Genomic DNA, 21221 nt, shown 5'->3' on the forward strand with positions numbered 1-21221 from the left:
AACTGCCTGATTACTGAAAAGACATCCATAGTACACTGGTCAGAAGCAGAGGGCAACTCTATATGTATAAATAATCGTAGACTATAATGTATAGCCGGCTTCTCTTCAGGAATGAGCAACATGGCATTGGTCTGTACTAGAGTGAATAGATTCACATGAGAAGTGTGCAATTATTCAACTTTACTTTAGTGTACAAAGTTAATTTTAAGTCTTCTATGTTCCAAAGGGATATTCACTGCAATAGAGAACATACAAACAAGAACAAAATATGGAGGAAGGAAATCTGGTTGGATTTTTATTTATACTGAATATGTACCTAAAGCCCAGTATACCTCTTGTTCAATATAAATTCAATGGATAGAGCTTGTGCTGAACATACTTTCTGCCTATTGAATTAAATATTTTTTTGTAATTTCTTGAGTTAATCAGGGAAACCAGAAAAAATTAAGCCATTCCATTGTTTTACGATCCCAGGGGCAATTTTCTATTTAGGATTACCCAATGGCACACACTAACTAAAAAGTATATTATTGTAAAAATGGATTCTTTAGGTGAGGCAGGGTTTTACAAATGAACGGTTTTATGCCATGTAGAGACATACATTTGTTTTTCCTTTAAACATCTTTAGAACAGGTCAGGATGTTTTCATTAAACCCAAATTATTTTTTTTTCCATTTGCAAAGAACTTCCATAATACAGCTTTATGTGTGGGTGACGGGTCAGCTTTAAACATCAAACCCAATAGGATTGTTTCGGTTCCAAAAAGGTTTAATTATAGCTTGGTTGTTATCAAGTACAGGGTAGAGTTTTATTAATACAGAGAAAAAGGAAACCATTTCTAAAAATTTGAATTATGATTAAAATGGTGTCTAAGGGATATGCCTTTCTGGATGATGGGTTTCCAGATAATGGCTCCCATACCTGTACTGTCAAAAGATTTTAGATACATTTAAAATTTTGAGGATTCTGAAAAAGCTGTGCATGGCCACTGGAACAATGGCTATCATGTAGAATTTTTTTATTTGAACAGCCCTTTCTCATAAGGCTGCCAGCAATTTAAAAAAACGGTTTATTTAGATAAACCATTTTCTGTGCAAGACAAACAATGCAACTCCAGATACACTAAAATAGGTTGACTGAGTGTACCAAATGGATCGGACATGCTCCATCTGTATAAAACTGTAAATTGCCTTCTTTTACATGCTATATGCAGAACTAGCATGTAGGAATGTGTGAAAGAAAAACACTAAAGCTTAACAATGGTGTTAAACTTATGACAAATCAAAGTCTGGTACAGATTTAATTTCTTCAAACTGGAGTCATTATTACACAAGACAAACAAGGATAAGATTAGAAGGGGTAAGCAGATGGTTTAACATACAATGTGAAAAGATTCATAGACTGCCTTACTGGCAATAGCACGGATTCTTATTATATAAATTAGTGGAGGAACTAGGGAGCAGTTCTTGCACTGTAATTAGCCAATGGCAGCCCACCAAATCCCAAATTTTGGAGAAAATGAAATACCAAGATACAACTATTGAGAGGCAGTATACAAATGGCACAGCACAGACTACAGAGAAATTCCTAACAATCATATCTAATTGTGTAAAGATGGCTGTCTTTCTATACATATTAAACAAATGAAGCAGAAACTATCAGAGAAAAGGCAAGGGAGGGGAAAAAAAAACAAAAATCATGCATACATACTAAATATCCCTAGTATGTATGTTACACATTTAACCAGTTGTATAATTTCATATAAGTATGGGACAAACAAATATGCACTGATGGGATGTCCCTAGATGACAAGCACAGGCTTTTCTGTAGATATTGAATTAGAGCAGAACTATCACAAAACAAAACTGCCAAGTATAAATAGCTGAGTTAAAAATGTGCTCATAAATCGGAAGATAATATATTTGCCGTGTCCACAGCTCCACTTTCCACACTTACTACTGGCAGCTTGCTAAGTTCTACATCACCAAAGATTAGACAGGCATGCCACTGAGAAAATAATGGGAATGATTAAATAACACATTTTTTTGCACGTCTCTGTCCTGTACTTGTCTGTAATATAGTGCAAATACTGTAATAAGGCTTATTATAAATTGCACTGTGGACTTCTCAATATAATCCATTGTTGCATGTGTATGATCATGTGCTTACAGAAAAGCAAAATTCAACAAAATTCAATAGCAAAGTTGGAAAGTGGAGGGGACAAAATAAACCGAATATAGGGTCTTCAAAATAGAAAAAGCTTAAGTAATGGCATTATATTGAATATCATGCTTCTATTTATAACTTGCATTTTGGTTTTTGGATAGTTCCACTTTTAAAATATATATAATTTTGTGCATATGATGGTATGCAAGACAGTGCTGGAAGTGTACCACTTACGTGTTCCCCTGTTACAGAATGAAAGGCAAAAAAAGTGTGTGTGTCTATTACTGGCAGGACTACACCACGGAATCATATATAAGCCACTGTAGCTGTGAGTTTTGCTAATCAGTGAGGCAAGGCTGTTATGCGCATGCTCTGTGAGGCTATAGGATAAGTAACCATGGGTGTAGTGGCATGGCTCATTGTGATACAAGACAGGGGCTGAGACATTGAAACAGCCACTGGAGCCACAGAAACAGCTACAGGAGCCATGGATACAGGAGGAGGTGCCATGCCTTGAGCAATGGTTTGCGCCAGCGCTGCAGACAATGGGGCTATTTCTGGGTTTAGCTGCTGAGGGGCATTGCTTTGAGAAGAAGCAGGTGCACCAGAGGAAGCCACAAGCTCCTGCTGAGTAACAACTCGTGGCTGCAACGCATGACTGCTAAGCGTGGTGTGTGTTTGGGCAATGCCATGGTTGTAGTTGGTGACAGATCTCACACCTTGCTCATTAGTTGGGGCTGTAGTACTCAGTGTACTAAGGGTAACAACTTTGGCCTGGCTACGAAACTGGGCATTTTGATCCAGTAAAACCTCATTGGTTGCTGCCAAAACAGAAACTTGCTTTTTAAGGTCCTCAACACGTCTACGGAGCATAACATTCTCTTCTTCCAGGAGACGGTACTCTACTGGAGAACCACTATAATATCCATCGTATCCCATGCGCCTTCTCTTCATAACTGGATCGTCAAAACGGTCCCCATAACGGTAGCAAGAAGAATAATAATCTGTGTCTGTAAGACCATCACAACTGCCATAATGTTCATAGGCACGAGTTGTAGGGGCAGATAAGCTTCCTGGGCTCAGACCAATATTTATCATCCCTCCCCTCGTATCACAAGAATAATCATACTGGTGCTCATATTCACGCTGCAAGTGTCGGAATTTGCACCGGTCCCCACGCTGGCAATCCCCCTTTAGGAAATCACGGCAGATGGGTACTTCATCCTTGTTTGGCAAGTCAGTAGGTGACAGGCCTAATCCAGCTGCTACTTTATGCCGCAAGCGAGGTGGGAGTTCTCCTGTTTTCTTATAGTACTCCTCATCATCCTTTGTACCATGAATAAAGCGACAATTCGGCCGTTCACATTCTTTATTTTGAAAATCATGGCAAAACACAAACTCATTCTTCTGAACCCCAAGGTCAGACACATCGCCAGCATCTGGATGCTTGAAGCGGCAGCGTTTGCCACGCTTGCATACATTGCGCAGAAAGTCACGGCAAACATGTTCCACAACAGCTGCTGCCTCCTCGCTGCCGCTACCACTGCTGCCACAGTTTGCTACATTATCCCTGTTAGGCATTGTTCTAGCAGCGCTCGATTCTTACTAATGAGATTTTTTTTTTAAATCCGACGCTTGCGCTTTGCCTTAGCGTGTGCACTGTACCAGGCAAAGAGTAGCACTCTGCGTAAAAGCTGCAAAAAAGAACATTTGTTCAGCTGTCAGCAATATCATTATCGGAGGCAAAAATGAGGATTCTTAAAAAGACTAACAAAACATATAAGGTTTTAAAGTGGGTGATTCTAAAAGGGCTCACAGGATAATACTTAATATACATGACCTTACATGCCTCCACTATTGGACAAGGATATTAAAAGTCAGGAATACTATAACCATATAAAAGGTATGAGGCTGCAGTGCTTTTATATAGCACATAAACTATCATGTTTTTTTTTTTTTCTTTTACTTTTTCTAAGCATTAAATTGTACTTTTGTCTTCCACAGTAAGCTAGGTCACCAGACTTAGCTGTTAAAATTCAATACATTAGTTGGTCCATTTCTAAGCATCATAATAGTAATGCCAGTTAACACTATCAACTGACACTTTCAAAGACAAGGGTCATGAGCTTTTATATGGTCATAAATACTGACTTTTACTATCCATAATAAATCCTGGAGAAGGGGGACACACTACTGTTTCTTATTTTATGCACATGGAATCTAAGCAATTAAGTTCCCTAAGGACAGCTGAAAGCCACTATAACCTGGAGACTTCCTATCATCAGCAGCATATGACCTTGCAGTACTATCACAGATTTCTCTGAAAGTAAACCTCCACAAATGCAGTGTGCCAATAGCCTAAAAATGCTTCTATCCCAGGGTGAAGAAATCAAAATATTGTTAAAATATTCTTGTTCTGGAACTCTGCAATAAGTAGATGTGCTTTAGTTCCTGGGTATTTTTTAACTCATCTTTAGAGTCAGGGAAATGGATACCTAAAAAGTAGCAAGCTGGAAATTAGTCATAGATGTACCGGATAAAGGACTATCCATCCAGCTATTTTTTCCACCACAACATGCACACCTAAACATTTGTTTTTAGGGTTGCCACCTTTAAAATAAACGCTACAGGGCTGTAACGAAAGGTGGAGGGGACGGGTGACATAAGGGGTAGGAGGGGTTACATGGATAAAATGGGAGAGCAAACTGGGGGAAAATTATAGTAGTTACATATTTTCCATCAAGCACATTGTCAAAATTGATTTAGTAGTTGGACAGCAACCCTGGTTGCTACATCTTACACACATGCTCAAATCAAATAGATCTAAGATTGGTCACTGCAGTGTTCACAGCTTTAACATTAACACCAAAAAAAATGAAAGTGACAAAGTTATTAAAATATAATATAGTGTTAAGCATGCACTGGTAAAAACTACTATAGTTTATTAAAGAAGCAGATGTGTAGCCATGGGGGCAGCCATTCAAAGCTAAAAAAGAAGAAAAGGCACATGATACACAACAGACAACAGATAAGATCTGTAGTATACAATGGGCTTATTTAGAATTTATCTGCTGTGTATTCTGTGCTTGGGCTGCCCCCATGGCTACACAGCAGCTTGTTTATATAAACTATAGTAGTCTTTATAAAGCAAACACCCCAGTTTTACAAGTGCAGGGAAACAGTACATTATATGTTATTTATTTTGATACACTTACAGTCCTTGGTGGTACTGTTCCTTTAAGCCCAAGGATCTGATCTATATGTAGAGAAAGATGGGCAGGACAGGGGTACCTTGATTATTATTAAGTCAAAACTTCTTGTACAGAATAGGAGCAGTCTGATTGTAACCGCTCTGCCAAAATGAAAGTACAGTTAGAGGGATTTCCCTCCTGAACACGTTTACAGTCTAACACTATGTGGGGCCGTAAAGAGATGCTGAGATGCAGTGCTGCCATACAACATCTGATCCGATGGCTTTTTTGTAGACGGAGGTAAGAAGCCGATCAGATTAAAGGCTACATAGTTTTTTGGATATATCTCACGGTACGTACTATAGAAGACATGCAGTGCAGGAGCAGCAGAGATGGCGCCTAAACACCACGACAGGCGGGAATACATAAACTTGCACTGCCAGGTACCTAACGCATAGTGACCTGCTGGCGCTGAAATAGTGCAGGGATTACTTCCTTACTTAACTGTGTCCATACGCTGTATACATACCACTTCACTGGCCGCTTTCCTCGCGACGGAATAAACCTTCTCCGAGAACACCTAGGGAATAAGCGGCAGCGCTCAAAACTACACAATGCTGCGATTCACTGAGAATATTTCGGAGAAACGTCCTACCTTGGGCTCAAAAATACGTACTAGGCCGACGCCACCATCACCAAGAACAATGTCCGCAAACAAGGCGACACGCCTACTTCCGGGGCAGCGCCTGAATACTTATCCAATGGACGGGCTACATTTCATGCTGGGCCGGTGTGTGCTGATTATCCGCCATATTGTGTTTGTGCGGCTCAGTCATCTGCAAACCTTACTGGTTTCTTACAATAAAAAGCATCTCCATTGGATTTCGCAGTTAACCATTACATAGGAATATACTATAACAGAGTCTAGCGAAATAATGATGAGTTGTAATAACTACAAGTTTCTAATAAAAGTTATTGTATGTGATATAACCTCCCCCAGTTAACTGTGGTAGTATTTGTAATGTTTGTGAAGGAAGAAAAGTATCAACGAAAGTGATATTAGCACTGTGGCTAGGGTTGCCACCTTTTCCGGAAAAAAATACCAGCCTTCCTATATTCTTGCCATTTCTTCCTATTTATAACATTGGCATCAAGCTTCATTTTTCCCGGCCAGGCCAGGTGGCGACCCTAACTGTGGCCATACGTATTTATACAAAATAAATCAGCAGGCCTGTCCAGATGCAGTAAACTATAGGAACCAGGCCCGGACTGGCAATGTGTGGGTTCTGGCAAATGCCAGAGGGGCTGCTATAAGGTGCCATAGAAAGTCAGTATTTAGTGGGCTGGTGATGGTTGTTTGGGCCTCTGTGTGGGCTGATTGGGCCTCTGTGTACCTGAAATTCCAGGGCCTATTTTAATTCTCAGTCCGGACCTGATAGGAATCAATCAAAATGTAGTATAAAATAGGGATGCACCGAATCCAGGATTCTGCCCTTTTCAGCAGGATTCTGATGCGGACAAATCCTTCTGCCCGGCCGAACCAAATCCGAACCCTAATTTGCATATGCAAATTAGGGGCGGGAGGGTAATCTTGTGACGTTTTGTCACAAAATCAGGAAGTAAAAAATGTTTTCCCCTTCGGTTCGGTATTTGGCCGAATCTTTCGCAAAGGATTCGGGGGTTCAGCTGAGTCCAAAATAGTGGATTCGGTGCATCCCTAGTATAAAATGGACACCCGTTTAAAGGAGAACAAAACTGTTTCTTGCACTTGGGGGTGCCAAATGTTAGGCACCCCCAAGTGATTGTATAAGGCTGGTGCAGAAAAATGCCTAGACCGGTGTTATACCAGTGAGCGACACAGAGCGATTGTCTTCTGTCTTCGTCTTTCTTTGCACGGCTGCTCATTCGCAGTAGAGCGAAAAGCGGAACTTTAACTAAAAATTCGACTATTTTGTTCTACTGCACATGCGTTTCCCCCTGGGAAATTTGAAGAAAGAAGAAGCCGGAAGAGGATCGATCTGTGGTACTTGCTGGAAGAACCCGGGGCTGGTGCAGTTTTTTGCTTATAGGAGCACCGGCCTGGGGTTTCAGGTAAGTAAATTCAATCACTTGGGGGTGCCTAACATTTGGCACCAATTATTTTCTAATCGGGAGTCCATACATTTGATTTCTGTGAATCGTTAACAAGCCCGAGGGACATGCAACCAATCCAAAGGCAGCCAAAATGCAAAAAATTATATCAAAGATGTATGTCCCAAGGCTTATTTTTAGTAAAATAAATTATTTATTAGTATTCACATTGAAAAGTTTGATACATACTGACCCCACATGGCCCACCTTGCGTGTTTCGTACCCTCCGGCACTTAGTCATAGGTGTCTCTGTCAGCAGCATGTTCCACACAGAAATAAAAACAAAAGTTAGGAATGGTCAGAAAAGGTGGCTGTTACCACCAGATTTAGTAAATAATTATTTTAAATCTCCAGAATTGTAAAGAAATCTTTGCCTATCCTTTATGGTGATGAGCACTTTTTCAAGGTGTTGAGTCCGGGAATTAGTATTAGTATATCAGGTTCGAAATCCCCGAACAGCAGAAAAAAGTAATATCACTAGACATTTCACAACATGTAATGGAGGAGACATAGACTTTTTTTTCCATTCAGGGGATAGAAAGAGTAAGACAAAGAGTAAGAGGGGGAGATAATTTAAGCCTTTTAGAAAGGAGATAGGTATATTGGATTTTTCATTTGGGAACACATCTGCCATTAGGACTTAACCATGAATTTGATGTCACCTGTTATACTTGAATATTAAAGAGTAGAGACCTGCTTTATGCTTTGTAAATATCTTTATTGGAGAATTTTTAATAGAATGAATTAGTGACGGTTTTTATAGTTTATAATACATTTATGGAATTGGACACCTGTGCAAAGTGGTTTATGTAAACTTTTTTGATGCTTTTGATATTTATACATTTTAAATATACTATGTTGTATAATAATTGATTAGATCTGCCAATACTAAAATGAAACTGGAGTTTATAATATATAATGTAAAGGATATTATATGAATGCCCCACATAGGCAATTTTGTGACTAGATATAAAGTTAATCCCCTTCGACTTTTGATTGGTTTTAAGAAAAAATGGGAGGGATTACCTGGGTTTAAATTCTGTGTGGAACATGCTGCTGACAGAGACACCTATGACCAAGTGCCGGAGGGTACGAAATGCGTAAGGTGGGCCATGTGGGGTCAGTATTTATCAAACTTTTTAATGTGGATACTAATAAATAATTTATTTTACTAAAAATAAGCCTGGGTCATTTATCTTTTGATATAATTGTTTGCATAACATTTGGCACCCCCAAGTGCAAAAAGACTTTCCTTCTCTTTTAAAAGCAAACATCTTATTTGTTGCTATGGTTTACTGTGCCTTCAGAAACCTTGTGCTCTTTATTACATATCGGAGAAACACTACACTAAAACATTCCATGTTACGGTGGCCATACATGCCCAGATTTGGATGAGTAGTTTGTCTGCCTAACGGGCAACTTACTGTGCTTGAGGGTGACATACATCACTGTACAGGAGGTCTGTAAAAAGTAGAAATCAGTTTATATAAATATAAGCAATATAAATACATGTTAATAATAATAATATATAATAATGCTTTTTGTTTATCAGCGTGGAAGCCAAAATCACGTTTGACTCTTTGGCCCACAAGCCAGTCCATCATCTAAAACACTTGTTTCATAATTCCAATTGTCTATGGAATGGGGTATTTTGGTTCGGACATAATTACAGCAATAGTCAAGCACCCCCTGCTATTAGCAATAACCTCCTACTTATGCATGCTAAGAAACCTCTTATTTGATCATCTTTACTTTATTTAAACAAATAGTAACAATTGGCATATTTTGAATTACCTGTAAGTTTTCTGTATAGGTTTTCAGACATTTTGAGTAAATGCCCTGCCTTGTGGTGCAACATTTGTTGGACTCAACTTGTTCCAGAACAAAGTTATGGATGCATGAACAGGTAGTCTTCACAGTGATTTTGCTATAGCTCTAGTGATATCTCAGGCATTATAATATACATTCATTATAATTCAGGGATGTCTAAAAGGTAGATCGGGATCTACCAGTAGACCTTTAGCTAATGATCAGTAGATCTCATGACACCAAGACACTGTCAACAAACAGCTTGTCTAAATCACTCTCCTGTTTCATTGTTTTCATTCAGATATTTTTTTATTTTAAAGTTAGATAAGAAATAGTTATTTGTTAAATGTAGCAATATAAATTCTCTCATAAATCAACATAATATTTAAGTATTTTGCATTGAACAGAATGCTAACAATGCTTTTATGGATGTAGATCATAATGGGCCAACATCTCTAAAAGTAGACCCTGCATTAGTAAAGTACGGCCACTACTGTTCTTATTAGCATTCAAGCTGTCCATCTTCCCTATTTGCCACTTTGGTACCCTTAAAGGGGAAGTAAAGTCTAAAATAGAATAAGGCTAGAAATGCTTTATTTTGTATACTAAACATAAACTTACTGCACCACAAGCCTAATTAAACAAATTATTTATGCTTTCAAAGTTGGCCACAGAGGGCTGTCATCTTGTAACTTTGTTAAACATCTTTGCAAGACTGTGCACATGCTCAGTGTGGTCTAGGCTGCTTAGGGATCGTCATAAATGATTAAAACAGCACAGTCAAATAATATTTGCCAGAAGCCAATACAGCAAGACAGATTAATAATCAGAATAGGCAGACTGCACTGGGTCCTGTGTTGCCATGTGATCTAATGTGGATTTTATAGTTTTTGTATTGTTTAATACAAACTTTCTCCAACTCTGCAGAACCGGTGGCTGCAGCAAAATAATCTTTCAATGAGAATCCCAGTTTATCTGTTTAAATTAGGCTCCATGATCGTTGTCCCTGCAGCTGGAGTTGGAAACAGTAAAACGGGTGTAAAGATAAAAATAAAATCCAATACAAATCTCTACACAGTCACTGCTCTACAAGGAAACAAACAAAGCTGCTGTTCATAAGTATGATTGTTTACCTGCAGAGCAGTTAGGGACCATCTTAAATTCCTATCCACAGCAGTAAATGAAGGGATAATTTCACTGCATAGAGTTAGGTTTCTTATAAAAATGGTACACATTTTTTATTAAAGAAAGTAAAAATGGGATTTAAAGTTTTTGTCTTTACATGCCCGTTAAAGTGATTTTGTTATGAGAAAACATGTTTTAAGTAAAAGTACAGTTAATAGTACTGCCCCAGCAGAATTCTGCACTGAAATCCATTTTCCAAAAGAAAGAAATCTGACATGGGGCTAGACATATTGTCAGTTTCCCAGGTGTCCCGAGTTATGTGACTTGTGCTTCGATAAACTTCAGTCACTCTTCAATGCTGCACTGCAAGTTGAAATCATCCCCTAACAATAGAACAATGGGAAGGTAACCAGACCACAGCTACTGTACCTGACACAAGATAACAGCTCCCTGGTAGATCTAAGAATAGAACTAAATAGTAAAAATCCAAGTCCCACTGTGACTCCTCCAGTTACATTGAGTATAAGGAACAATAGCCAGCCCGAATGCAGTTCCACCTCGAAGTGCTGTCTCTTTCTGAAAGTACAGGGTCAGGCAAAATGACCTGAGATGGCTGCCTACACACCAATATTACAAGTAAAAAAATATATACTTCTTGGTTCAGGAATGATATTTCTTATGGTAGAGTGAATTATTTGCAGTGTAAACAATTTAATTTAGAAATATAAACTACACCATAAAAATCATGACCGTATCTCTTTAAAGTAACAATGAACTTGTGAAAAACTGAATGAGGATCATCATTTTAGCCACACCCAATTTTGACATGACTGGAATGACACCCACTATGGCATTTCATATGGTAGAGTGAATTATTGCAGTGTAAACAATTTAATTAAGAAATATAAACTACACCATAAAAATCATGACCGTATCTCTTTAAAGTAACAATGAACTTGTGAAAAACTGAATGAGGATCATCATTTTAGCCACACCCAATTTTGACATGACTAGAATGACACCCACTATGGCCCCACATTTCCTGACATATTGTGTCTGCCTAGCATTTCATAACAGACACAGCGGTCTTGCTAGATAAATGTAATTGCCTTCTATTAGGAAGTGAGCAGAAGGCACCCAAGGCCATGTGCCTAGGGCGGCAGGTTTTGGGTGCCTATAAATATATTTTTTAAATTAAAAAAACAAAACATTTTTCGCCCAGCCTCCGCCACGGATTTCAATAGGAAATCTGGTGAAAGAGGTGAGGGGTAAGGGGCCGGGCTGGTTGGCTGAAGTAACATCATGCGCACACATTGTGTGACGTCACACACACAGCGTAGGGGGAATATTAGCCTGGAACATATATATATGGATAATGAACTGGCTTATTTGTAGATTACAAATACTGATGATAAATAGAACATTTTCTAATTGAAACCATTGTTTGTGGATTACCACAGGGCTCTGTCCTTGACCCTTTGCTTTTTTAATTTGTTTATTAAGGACAGGTGTCCTCAAACTACAGCCGTCCAGTGTCATCTACCCAGCCCCCACAGCCGCTGGCAAGTGGTGTGCGGCACTTCGGTTTTGCGTAAAAAACTGTTCCCAGAACCTCCGGACCCCCAGACCTAATGGGCCCTGCTGCCGCCACCAGACTGTCCATGACTGCTCTCCCTGTGGCGCTTCGGTTGTCCACTCTCTCCCACTGATTATGTCATGGGGGAATCAGTGAGGGAGCATCGGTATATTTAGATTCCTGCCTGTTGATTGTTCTGTGCTGGGTATTTCGGTTAGCGGTTTGCTGGCTATTACAACCACCTACCTGGCCTCTCTACTTCTTTTGCGCTGAGTGGTGAGTTTTCCTGTCTGGATTGGAATTTGCTTCTGGTGGGCCTTAATTATCCCCATATTATGTAGAACCCTGAGTGCCCATAACCAACTGCATTCATTTTATTTTACATTTAAATCACTGAGGTCTCGTAATTTCTGCCCTATTAAGGGCCATAGCCTTGGTTAAGCTATTAATTATTTCTCTAGACTGGGATGAGAGTGCATGCAATGATTGCTTTAAAATTGATTACTCACTGAATAAATTACTTGATTAAGCGTAACATGAATTTAATAATCAATGAATTACAATCTGAGGCCGTGAACTGGCCCAGTTTAAAAAGTTTGAGGATCCCCGATTAAAGACATTGAGGTGGGTATTGTATACTGTATCTATATTTGCTAATACTATATTGTATTTATACATCAAATATAGGCTATTGTTCTACTAAACTCTTTAGTTAGTATAGGTATATATAATTTGTGAAAGTATGGATGCTGGGTTTTCATTTGGAGGGGTTGAACTTGGACTTTTTCAACCCGATTTAACTATGTAACTGTATTTAACTGGCACTTAAAATATCCTGTGTCTGTAATTTACCCACCTACTTAAGACTGAGCTGTACCATAGAATGCCAAAAGTTTTGGATGCACTCACACACCCTGGCCCTCCAGAAATAACACCCTGGTGCAGTGATAGAGGCAACCTCAATTCCAATGTGGTACAAGAAATCACTGGCACACAAGTTAACGTTAGCAGGTTAAGTCCTTGCAAAGACAGATCCTGCTAGCATTACCCATGTCCCAGCGATTTCTTGTACTATGCCAACCCATTTAATGGCAACATACTGCCATGATCCTCTAGTGCTTTCTTTTTACAGCACCCACATTTGATTTCCTGCAGCAAATGTAATGGGCTGAAAATACACTGTGCCTTTGGACCAGATGCCATGAGGAATCGCATTTGGTGATATGGATGCTAGTATAATGAATATAATGCAAGTAATAGAAGTGTTGGACCTACAAGCTGTGTGCATCCAACACGATTGCTGGATGCGAACAATTCGTCTTGATCAGACAGTCTTGTTGGCTGCACGCAGCTTGTAGGTCCAAAATTTCTCACTTACATTATATTTGGCTCATCAGTCGCGTCGCATGCACTTCCTCTCATCGAGATAGTCGGATATGAAGGCACACCATGTATTTCAGCCCTAAAAAGGTAAGGGATTACAGAAGATCTGTTCCACTGTGCTTTCCAAAAGAACCATAGTTTAGTTATGCATGGACCGAGATTGAATCTAGGTTGTCTGCGTGTACTTTTTAATTTTACATTAGTAGAAAGATTTTCCAGATAATCTTATATACCATGTTAGCAAGTTGTCACTACGGATGCACCAAATCCACTATTTTGGGTTCGCGAACCCCCGAATCCTTGAAGGATTCTGCCGAATACTGAACCCGAATTTGCATATGTAAATTGGGGATGGGAAGGGGAACATTTACTTCCTTGTTGTGACAAAAAGTCAAGCAATTTCCCTCCCTGCCCCTAATTTGCATATGTAAATTAGAGTTCGGATTCACCGCATCCCTAGTTATCACATACTCTTAACCTTGTCTCCCCCCCCCCAGATCGGCATTTTGATTACCAGCCACTTCAAAAATGTGTTTTTGGTGTTGCAATGAGTTTAACCTCACAATTTTGCAGTAGCTACATAAGTATCAAGGACACTCATGTGTAACATTTAATTTTAATACCCTCTACATGCCAAGGAAAGGCCAGTTGGGTCCCAAAATGTTTGGGTGCAGTGTCTGAAGCACCTTGCAATAAATTGCTATTAGCCAATTTTAAGCATAAGGTACTAGTGTTATTTTGTTTAAGAGTTTATTGCTGGCAGGTGGCTACTGGTACCTGCACAATTTATATTCTTCAAACACGTAGCAAGGGCACTTGTGTGCAACAAATTTAATACCCTCTACATGCCAAAATGTTTCAATAGTTTGGTGTGTAGATTACACAGGACCCCTGGTTTTCATACTAAGAATGTTTTATCTTTAATGTATTTAAAGCATATGGGAGATAAAACTGCTCCAAAATGCAAATTGTGCTATTCACACATTTTAATAGTATGGGTAACTGTGCACCACATTGTTAATTATATGCATATTTAAGATGTTCAGAATACTGGCGTTGAAACATTCCAATTTGGATTCATCAAAAGTGTTACCAGCCCCCCCCCCCAAAAAAATTCCTAGGGTAAACGCAAGTTTGTGGCATTTCTACCTTGCAATCTCAAGCAAGCGATTTATTGTACTATGCTTAAAAGATTGCTAGTGTGCTACCATTGGGATTTTCTCCATATTCTGAAAAAACTTAGCAATTCTCATTTAAACGTGGCCTTAATCTTTCTACAGATGCACCAAATTCAAAACCTAGACAGATTATGGTTTGCATCCAGATTGGCATTATGCCAAAGTGAAATTATACAAAAATCCAGGCAGATTTAAGTCTCTGGGTAAACGTTGCTCTCATACAACACCCATTAAAGTGGATAAAAAAAAATGCTTGATCTGTAGAATATCAGATGGCAGTGCAAAGGCCTGGAATTCTGATTTCATGTTGTGATTTTTTTTTTAACAAAACTTTCCACAAATTGGCTGGATTTAACAAACCACTTTAATTACACTTGCTACATGAGACCACAAACAAGTCCAAAACTCCTGACAGCAGATGTAAAGGGTATCTCAGTCACTGTTCGAAGAACTGAAGATTTTCAACCAAAACTTGCATAATGTGAACTGTGGTTGGGATCAGTTTCCAGTGCAGGACAGCTTCCTTGGGATGGCTATTCAGCAACATGCTTTATAGTCTGTTCTCAAGAGCCATGTTCAGCTTGCCAGTCTCAAAAGCAGCAATGGAGGAGAAGTCTACTTGGACCTTTGCCTCATCTTTCGCCTTTTGCGCTTCAGCCTATAAAAATAATTAAATTTACTTCACATGGTCCAGTGCAAACAAAAGTCAAATGAAACAAACACTTGCCACTTTGAGCTATTCGATTGGACAGTTAATGCATTAAATAAAAAGTTCATCCACTGGCTCTGGCACCCCCATAACTGCAAGGCTAGACAGAATATAGAATACATCATACATAGTAGCCTTGCCAAGCCTAGTCTTCTAGCCACCTTTACTATCAGAGAAAACATAGGCAAAGAAAAGATTCTTAACATGTTTAAAAAGCTTTTTTTATGGTAACATACCTGCGCATACGCTTCTTCCTCCACTGCAAGGAAAAAAAACCAAAAAAAAAAAAAACACATTAGTTCAACATTGTAGAGTTGAGAGCATTTACCCTGGGTTAAAGCTAATACTCTAAGCTAGACCACCCCATTTAACACAATTCCCAATCAGTCAACAGCATTTGCGAGAAGCAAAAGTTAAAGTGAAACTAAATTACTTTTTGGCTGCAGCTACAGAGCTAAAACCTGGTTACCATTAGGCACTAGTACACAGTGCAAAGTAGTGCACAATTGCTTGCAATGGCTAGTGAGACATCATAGAGCAGCATTTGATTATATGGATGATACCACACATCCTGAAGCCTTGCCTACTTACAAATCTAGGCATCTATGCTTGAAAGCAAGTCATTTAATAGACCACATGCAGGACCTAGCAACCTAGTGTCTACACTGGCTCAGCTTCCGAGTAGCCATGTGGAATCAGTTTCTAGGCTTTATCAAAGAGACAAACCTTCTGGAAACCATCTAGTGAAGGTTACAACTCCACTCAATGAACAAACTATTGCTTTACATTAAAAATAGTTACCAAATGTGACTACAAGTGTACACATTTCTGAATTATACACAGATATTCAAGTTTTAACACACCTAATATAGGAAAAGTTTACCACTGATAGTGTAGGCAACAGGAAGCACTCCAGTTGGGCTAAGCTATTTTGCCCAGAAAACTTTTAGTGAGCACTATGCCAGACTCTGGGCAGGTGGCCATTTACATAACTAGTCTTACAACCATGTATCATTATGTAAAACAGCAAGATGGAAACTAGCTTTGATTTAAAGCCAATGGGACTGAATTACCTGGATACAAATTGCAAACAATATAGTTTTGCTACAATCAAAGAATTTAAAAAAAAATATCTAGCACAACTTCCTAATGCTACTTGCAGCATCTCCACAGCCATCACAATTCAAGCAGGACTGTTGATGCAGCAAAATGTCCCACATGTATCTTGGCAAAAAGGACTGTTCTGTTAGCATTACACACACGTGCTCTGAGTTAGCCAATAGGATTTTAACTACTATGAGAACACAGACAGGTGGAATTTTCTAACTGGCCAGGCCTTTGCTTCGGCCCTATACTATGCAAAATTTGCCAAATTGGTCTGTAGTTGTGACCCATTTGGCTGTGGTCAAAATTTAGCCAGTCACGTCAAGTGAAGTCTCACATAATCATACCAAAACGTAATGTTCAGAGATGTGGGGGATCTGCCATAAATACTGCTACATTTTTGCAGAAATGTGGACATCCAATTTAAGTAAATCTGCAAAGCTGTGTATTTAATTCACTGAGCACTATTGGATTCCTTCTGAAATCACAGTTAATGCCCTCTACTGGCACTGATTCAAGATAGATTGATACAAACTGCTGAGTGAGCACTGAAATAAAGGGACTGCAGCTTATTTAACCCATGGCATGGGCAGCCACATCACATAGATCAGCTTATTTGGCAATTTAAATTGTAAAGTGCATGGACAGCTTTATGGATGGGATTCTAGATGCAGGCCAAGCACTCAAAGGACAAATACTTTACTGCAGCTAGGTAATTTGCAGAGGGAAAGTAAATAGCATTAAAAAGAAAAATCAGTACTTCTGATGAAATTAAAATATGTTATATAAAGCATGAACATATCAAGAGGGGCTGTTTGAGATACATTAGACCGACACTATTTCTGGCCTTTGTGTGCATAAAATACCAGGCCTTGTTTTGAGTCTCAGGTCAAACCTTCATGATTTAAAATGGAGGATCAGCAAAACCGATTTCAAAGCATTGCCTAACCCTGAACTATGGAGTTCATATCCCATGGTCTTTACATAATGAAATTAGGCAAAAAGCAAAAGTGTTTATGCGCCTCATTAACAACAAAGCAAGTGTGCTGTAACATATCGCCAAAGTGTAAATAAAGGCGGTTTGGTAGAGGAGGAGGAGCACACACTGTGGGAAGAGAAGTGATCCCGCCTGTAGCAATACAAGATGGCAGCACAATGGAAAACACGAGTTCCTCCGCACACAACAAGTAGGGAATACAAGCTGCGCCCATAGTTCCAAACCTCTATTCTAAGCAGCCCGCTACTAACGCTAACCATCGTTATACAACATTGTAGAAGAAAAGAACGAAGGGCTCACTGGACCCTCTTTGCCGAGAGAAAGAAACTAAGGCAAATCAGTAATGTACAGGTTCTTACCTTGGCTCTCATCTTGAGAAGAAAAGCCTGCAAAAACACAAGATAGAGGGGTTAGTGGTATTATAATATCCCGGCTCCGGTACCTGGATGGAAACGGATTACTTCTAGGCCACCAAGTCAGCTCCAGCAAACATTACACACCTTCCTAAGATGGCACCAATGACAAGAGGAAGTATTGAAGCCGAGGGGTAGTATTTAAACCCTTGAACGTGACGCAAGTTCCGCCCAAATCTGCAGCTTCGCAGATGTACTGTGGGAAATGTAGTTCCTTTTTTTTTTTTAATTCGCGTCAGGTTCCATTTTGTGTAAACGATTTTTGTTACTATTAATATTATGTGAGGCGTCTAAGTGCCTGTACTTTGTTAGCATATCGATAGTACGTGTTTATGAAGTGCAGCTCCACATCAGGTGGTTCTTTTTTTGTTGTTGTTAATTGCAATTCTATCACAATTCTAACTTTTAGTACAACTGCTACTGTTAAGCTGGCCAGTACCACAAGGTAGATGGAGCAACTAGTAATATGCTGTAGGGAAATGTCGGGGTGACTGGGTGCGTTTGTGGATCAACAGAGAATAAAGGAAGATGAGTGAGGGGTGAAGTGCCAGAGTCTACAGGAAGAAAATAACAGGCTGGGGGCAATTGGACAGTTTTGCGTTTTATTTAGCCCATGTACATACAGGAAAAGGGCAATGTTTTTGGGGGCACCTGACCTCTTTATCAAGACTTTTTCACGTATTGCAGTATGCTACTGGATTTTTTCCTATGTATCCGTAGATCCAAAGCAGGTGAGGTTCTCCAGTATTAACACCTGGCACCTTCACAGGTGAATTTCAAGTGGGTTGAGCTCCCCATATTGCAAACGCAACTGGGGCTCATTTATCAACACTGGGCAAATTTGCCCATGGGCAGTTACCTATAGCAACCAATCTGTGACAGCTGCAAGTAGAACAATGAAAGCAGCAATCTGATTGGTTGCAATGGGTTACTGCCCATGGGCAAATTTGCCCAGTGTTGATAAATGACCCTCGCTGTCTGCAGAAATGACTGGAGGGCAGACTTAGCCAATTACATGGATCAGAACACAGTGAGAGGCCTTAGTGCAGTGATCCCCAACCAGTAGCTCGTGAGTAACATGTTGCTCTCCAACCTCTTGGATGTTGCTCCCAGTGGCAGGTGCTTATTTTTTTAATTCCTGGTTTGGAGGCAAGTTTTGGTTGCATAAAACAGGTGTACTGCCAAACAGAGCCTCTTGTAGGCTGCCAATACACATAGGGCTATAAAATAGACAATCACATGCCTTATTTGCCATCCCTAGGAACTTTATTCATGCTTGTGTTGCTCACCTGTGGGGACACCTGCACTAGTAGATGCAAAAAAACAGAAAAGTCTGGTCGTCTGAATCATACTGAATCCCACCTAATTTAAAGCCATTGTTGCTTATATAACATATGTTTAGTATACTACACAGGGGCAAGTTTACAAAGTTAGCAATTTAATAGTACAGGTATAGGATCCATTATCCGGAAACCCGTTATCCAGAAAGCTCCGAATTACAGAAAGGCTGTGTGTTTAAAATTAATTGTCTTCACATTTGTAATTGGTTGATGTATACACAGCTCTGATTGGTCACAACCCCTTTAAAAGAAATGTTTAGGGGTGTGCTCATTAGCCTATGAGTAAGTGACCCAATAGGCATGAAACGCATCAGGCCTTCACCTGTATGTCCTAATAAATGGTTTGAACTTTTAATTATATTTTTTGGCTATTATTTTATGGTATGAAGATCCAAATTACAGAAAGATCTGTTATCTATAAAACCCCCAGGTCCTGAGCATTCTGGATAACAGGTCCCATATCTGTATTAACATATCCCCCAGTTTATAAGGATTGTTTTTTAAATAAATTCTTTAACTAGGTTTATAAACGATTGACAATTTTCAGTATGAGTGCTACAGTAAAACAATAGAAAACGTGTTCATACCAATATAGAGACAGTGTGAGAATCTGTATATTTGGTATTTGAGCGAGAGGAAGAATGATTAAGGAAAACTAGAAAGTAGAGGGTGACCCAGTTTGCATTAGCTATCCATTGGTCTAATGAATATTAACGGGTGGTTCACCTTTAACTTTTAGTATGTTATATAGCTAACTCTTAGCAACTTTTCAGTTGGCCTTCATTTTTTATTTGTCTTCCTCTTCTAATGCTTTCCAGCTTTCAAATGGAATTCAAATGCTCTATAAGTCTACAAAGGTATTGTTAGCACTACTTTTTATTACTCATTTTTCTATTCAGGACCTCTCCTATTCATATTCCAGTCTCTTATTGAAATCAGTGCATGGTTGCCAAGGTGATTTTGGCCCTAGAAACCAGATTGCTGAAAAATTTGGTCAACAAATAGTCCCTATGCAGCGTCTCTAAACTATAACTTTCAAGGAATTATTTTAAACAGCTTTAGCAGTATATTTAGAAGTAGGCAGGAAGTCGAGAAAGTGCAGAGGTAGCCTAAAACAAAGTTGTCTCTGGATTTTATTTACCAACCAATTGATGTATGGGCCCCACTACTGTTAAAGGAGATGTGCGTGTGTATTGAGGCGGTGGGTGGGATGTGTGGGTATTGCCATGTAGTAACTTTCTCTGATAGAAATGATAAAGCCCCTTCAGATGATACTACATCAAGACCTTCATTTAGAGAGGATTTCGGCTACAAAGTCCACTCTATGGGGCAGATTTACGTACGTGCCTGCGTTTAGGGCAGAGACATGCGGCAATTAGTCTCCTGGCAACAAATCTCCTCTTCTTCAGGATGACTAATCTCCCCAAACTGCCTCCCCTGCTTTCACGCTGGCTAGAATGAAAATTGCTGGCGGGATCGTTTTCAGAAGTCACCTGAAGTGACCTTGGGGCGACTTCGTAAAACGAAGTTCTCCGAGTGCCATCCCACCGGCGATTTTCATTCTAGCTGGCAGGAAGGCAGTTTGGGGAGATTAGTCGCCCCCAAGAAGTGGAGATTTGTCGCCGGGCGGCTAATCTCCCGAATTGCCGTGTTTCTCTGCCCTTAGACGTTGCTGATTATAGTCCACACATTTATTAGTGATTGATGTTTATTCTTCTATAGATGCATATGGCTATAAATACTTACCAGTCTTTCACAATACTGCCTTCGACTCTGGTAATACATTACCAATAAACCTAGGTGGTGTGTTTATCTGTATACAGCAGGCAAAATAAGTATTGGAAATGTCAACGTTTTTCTCAGTAAATATATTTGTATATATATGAAATTAACACCAGATGTCAGTAACAACCAAGTAATCCACACAAAGAAATCAAAACAAATAAGTCCATAAATAAAGTTATGTGGAATAAAGTGGAACACAGGGAAAGAGCTCTCTCAAGACTCACAAGCTTATTGTTGCAAAACATACTGATGGCATTGATTACAGGTGAATTTCTAAGCTTCTGAATGTTCCAGTGAGCACAGTTGGGGCCTGTA

At 39.4% G+C, this 21221-nt stretch overlaps 1 protein-coding gene and 1 long non-coding RNA gene across 5 annotated transcripts; both read right to left on the reverse strand.

The window, feature by feature from the left end:
- Window positions 1-1281: 1281 nt before the first annotated feature.
- Window positions 1282-6138, reverse strand: zc3h10.L (zinc finger CCCH-type containing 10 L homeolog). 4 transcript variants are annotated; one of them, XM_018244647.2, is made up of 4 exons: window positions 6013-6138; window positions 5887-5937; window positions 5382-5422; window positions 1282-3860 (listed from the first exon to the last, which is right to left on the reverse strand). In XM_018244647.2, exon 4 carries the CDS (start codon window positions 3745-3747, stop codon window positions 2509-2511), a length of 1239 nt encoding a protein of 412 aa, XP_018100136.1. In that variant the 5' UTR covers window positions 3748-3860; window positions 5382-5422; window positions 5887-5937; window positions 6013-6138; the 3' UTR covers window positions 1282-2508.
- Window positions 6139-14904: 8766 nt separating this feature from the next.
- On the reverse strand, window positions 14905-17967 carry LOC108708564. Its single transcript, XR_001934493.2, has 4 exons — window positions 17869-17967; window positions 17728-17754; window positions 15504-15526; window positions 14905-15216 (listed from the first exon to the last, which is right to left on the reverse strand). It is a non-coding gene; the product is annotated as an uncharacterized LOC108708564 (long non-coding RNA).
- Between the last annotated feature and the right edge of the window lie 3254 nt (window positions 17968-21221).

Source organism: Xenopus laevis, chromosome 2L (genome assembly GCF_017654675.1).
Source record: "Xenopus laevis strain J_2021 chromosome 2L, Xenopus_laevis_v10.1, whole genome shotgun sequence".
NCBI lineage: Eukaryota > Metazoa > Chordata > Amphibia > Anura > Pipidae > Xenopus > Xenopus laevis.

What these genes read in the sequence shown, in the direction of transcription:
- zc3h10.L (XM_018244646.2), bottom strand. Translation starts at nt 3,747, where the DNA reads ATGCCTAACAGGGATAATGTAGCAAACTGTGGCAGCAGTGGTAGCGGC.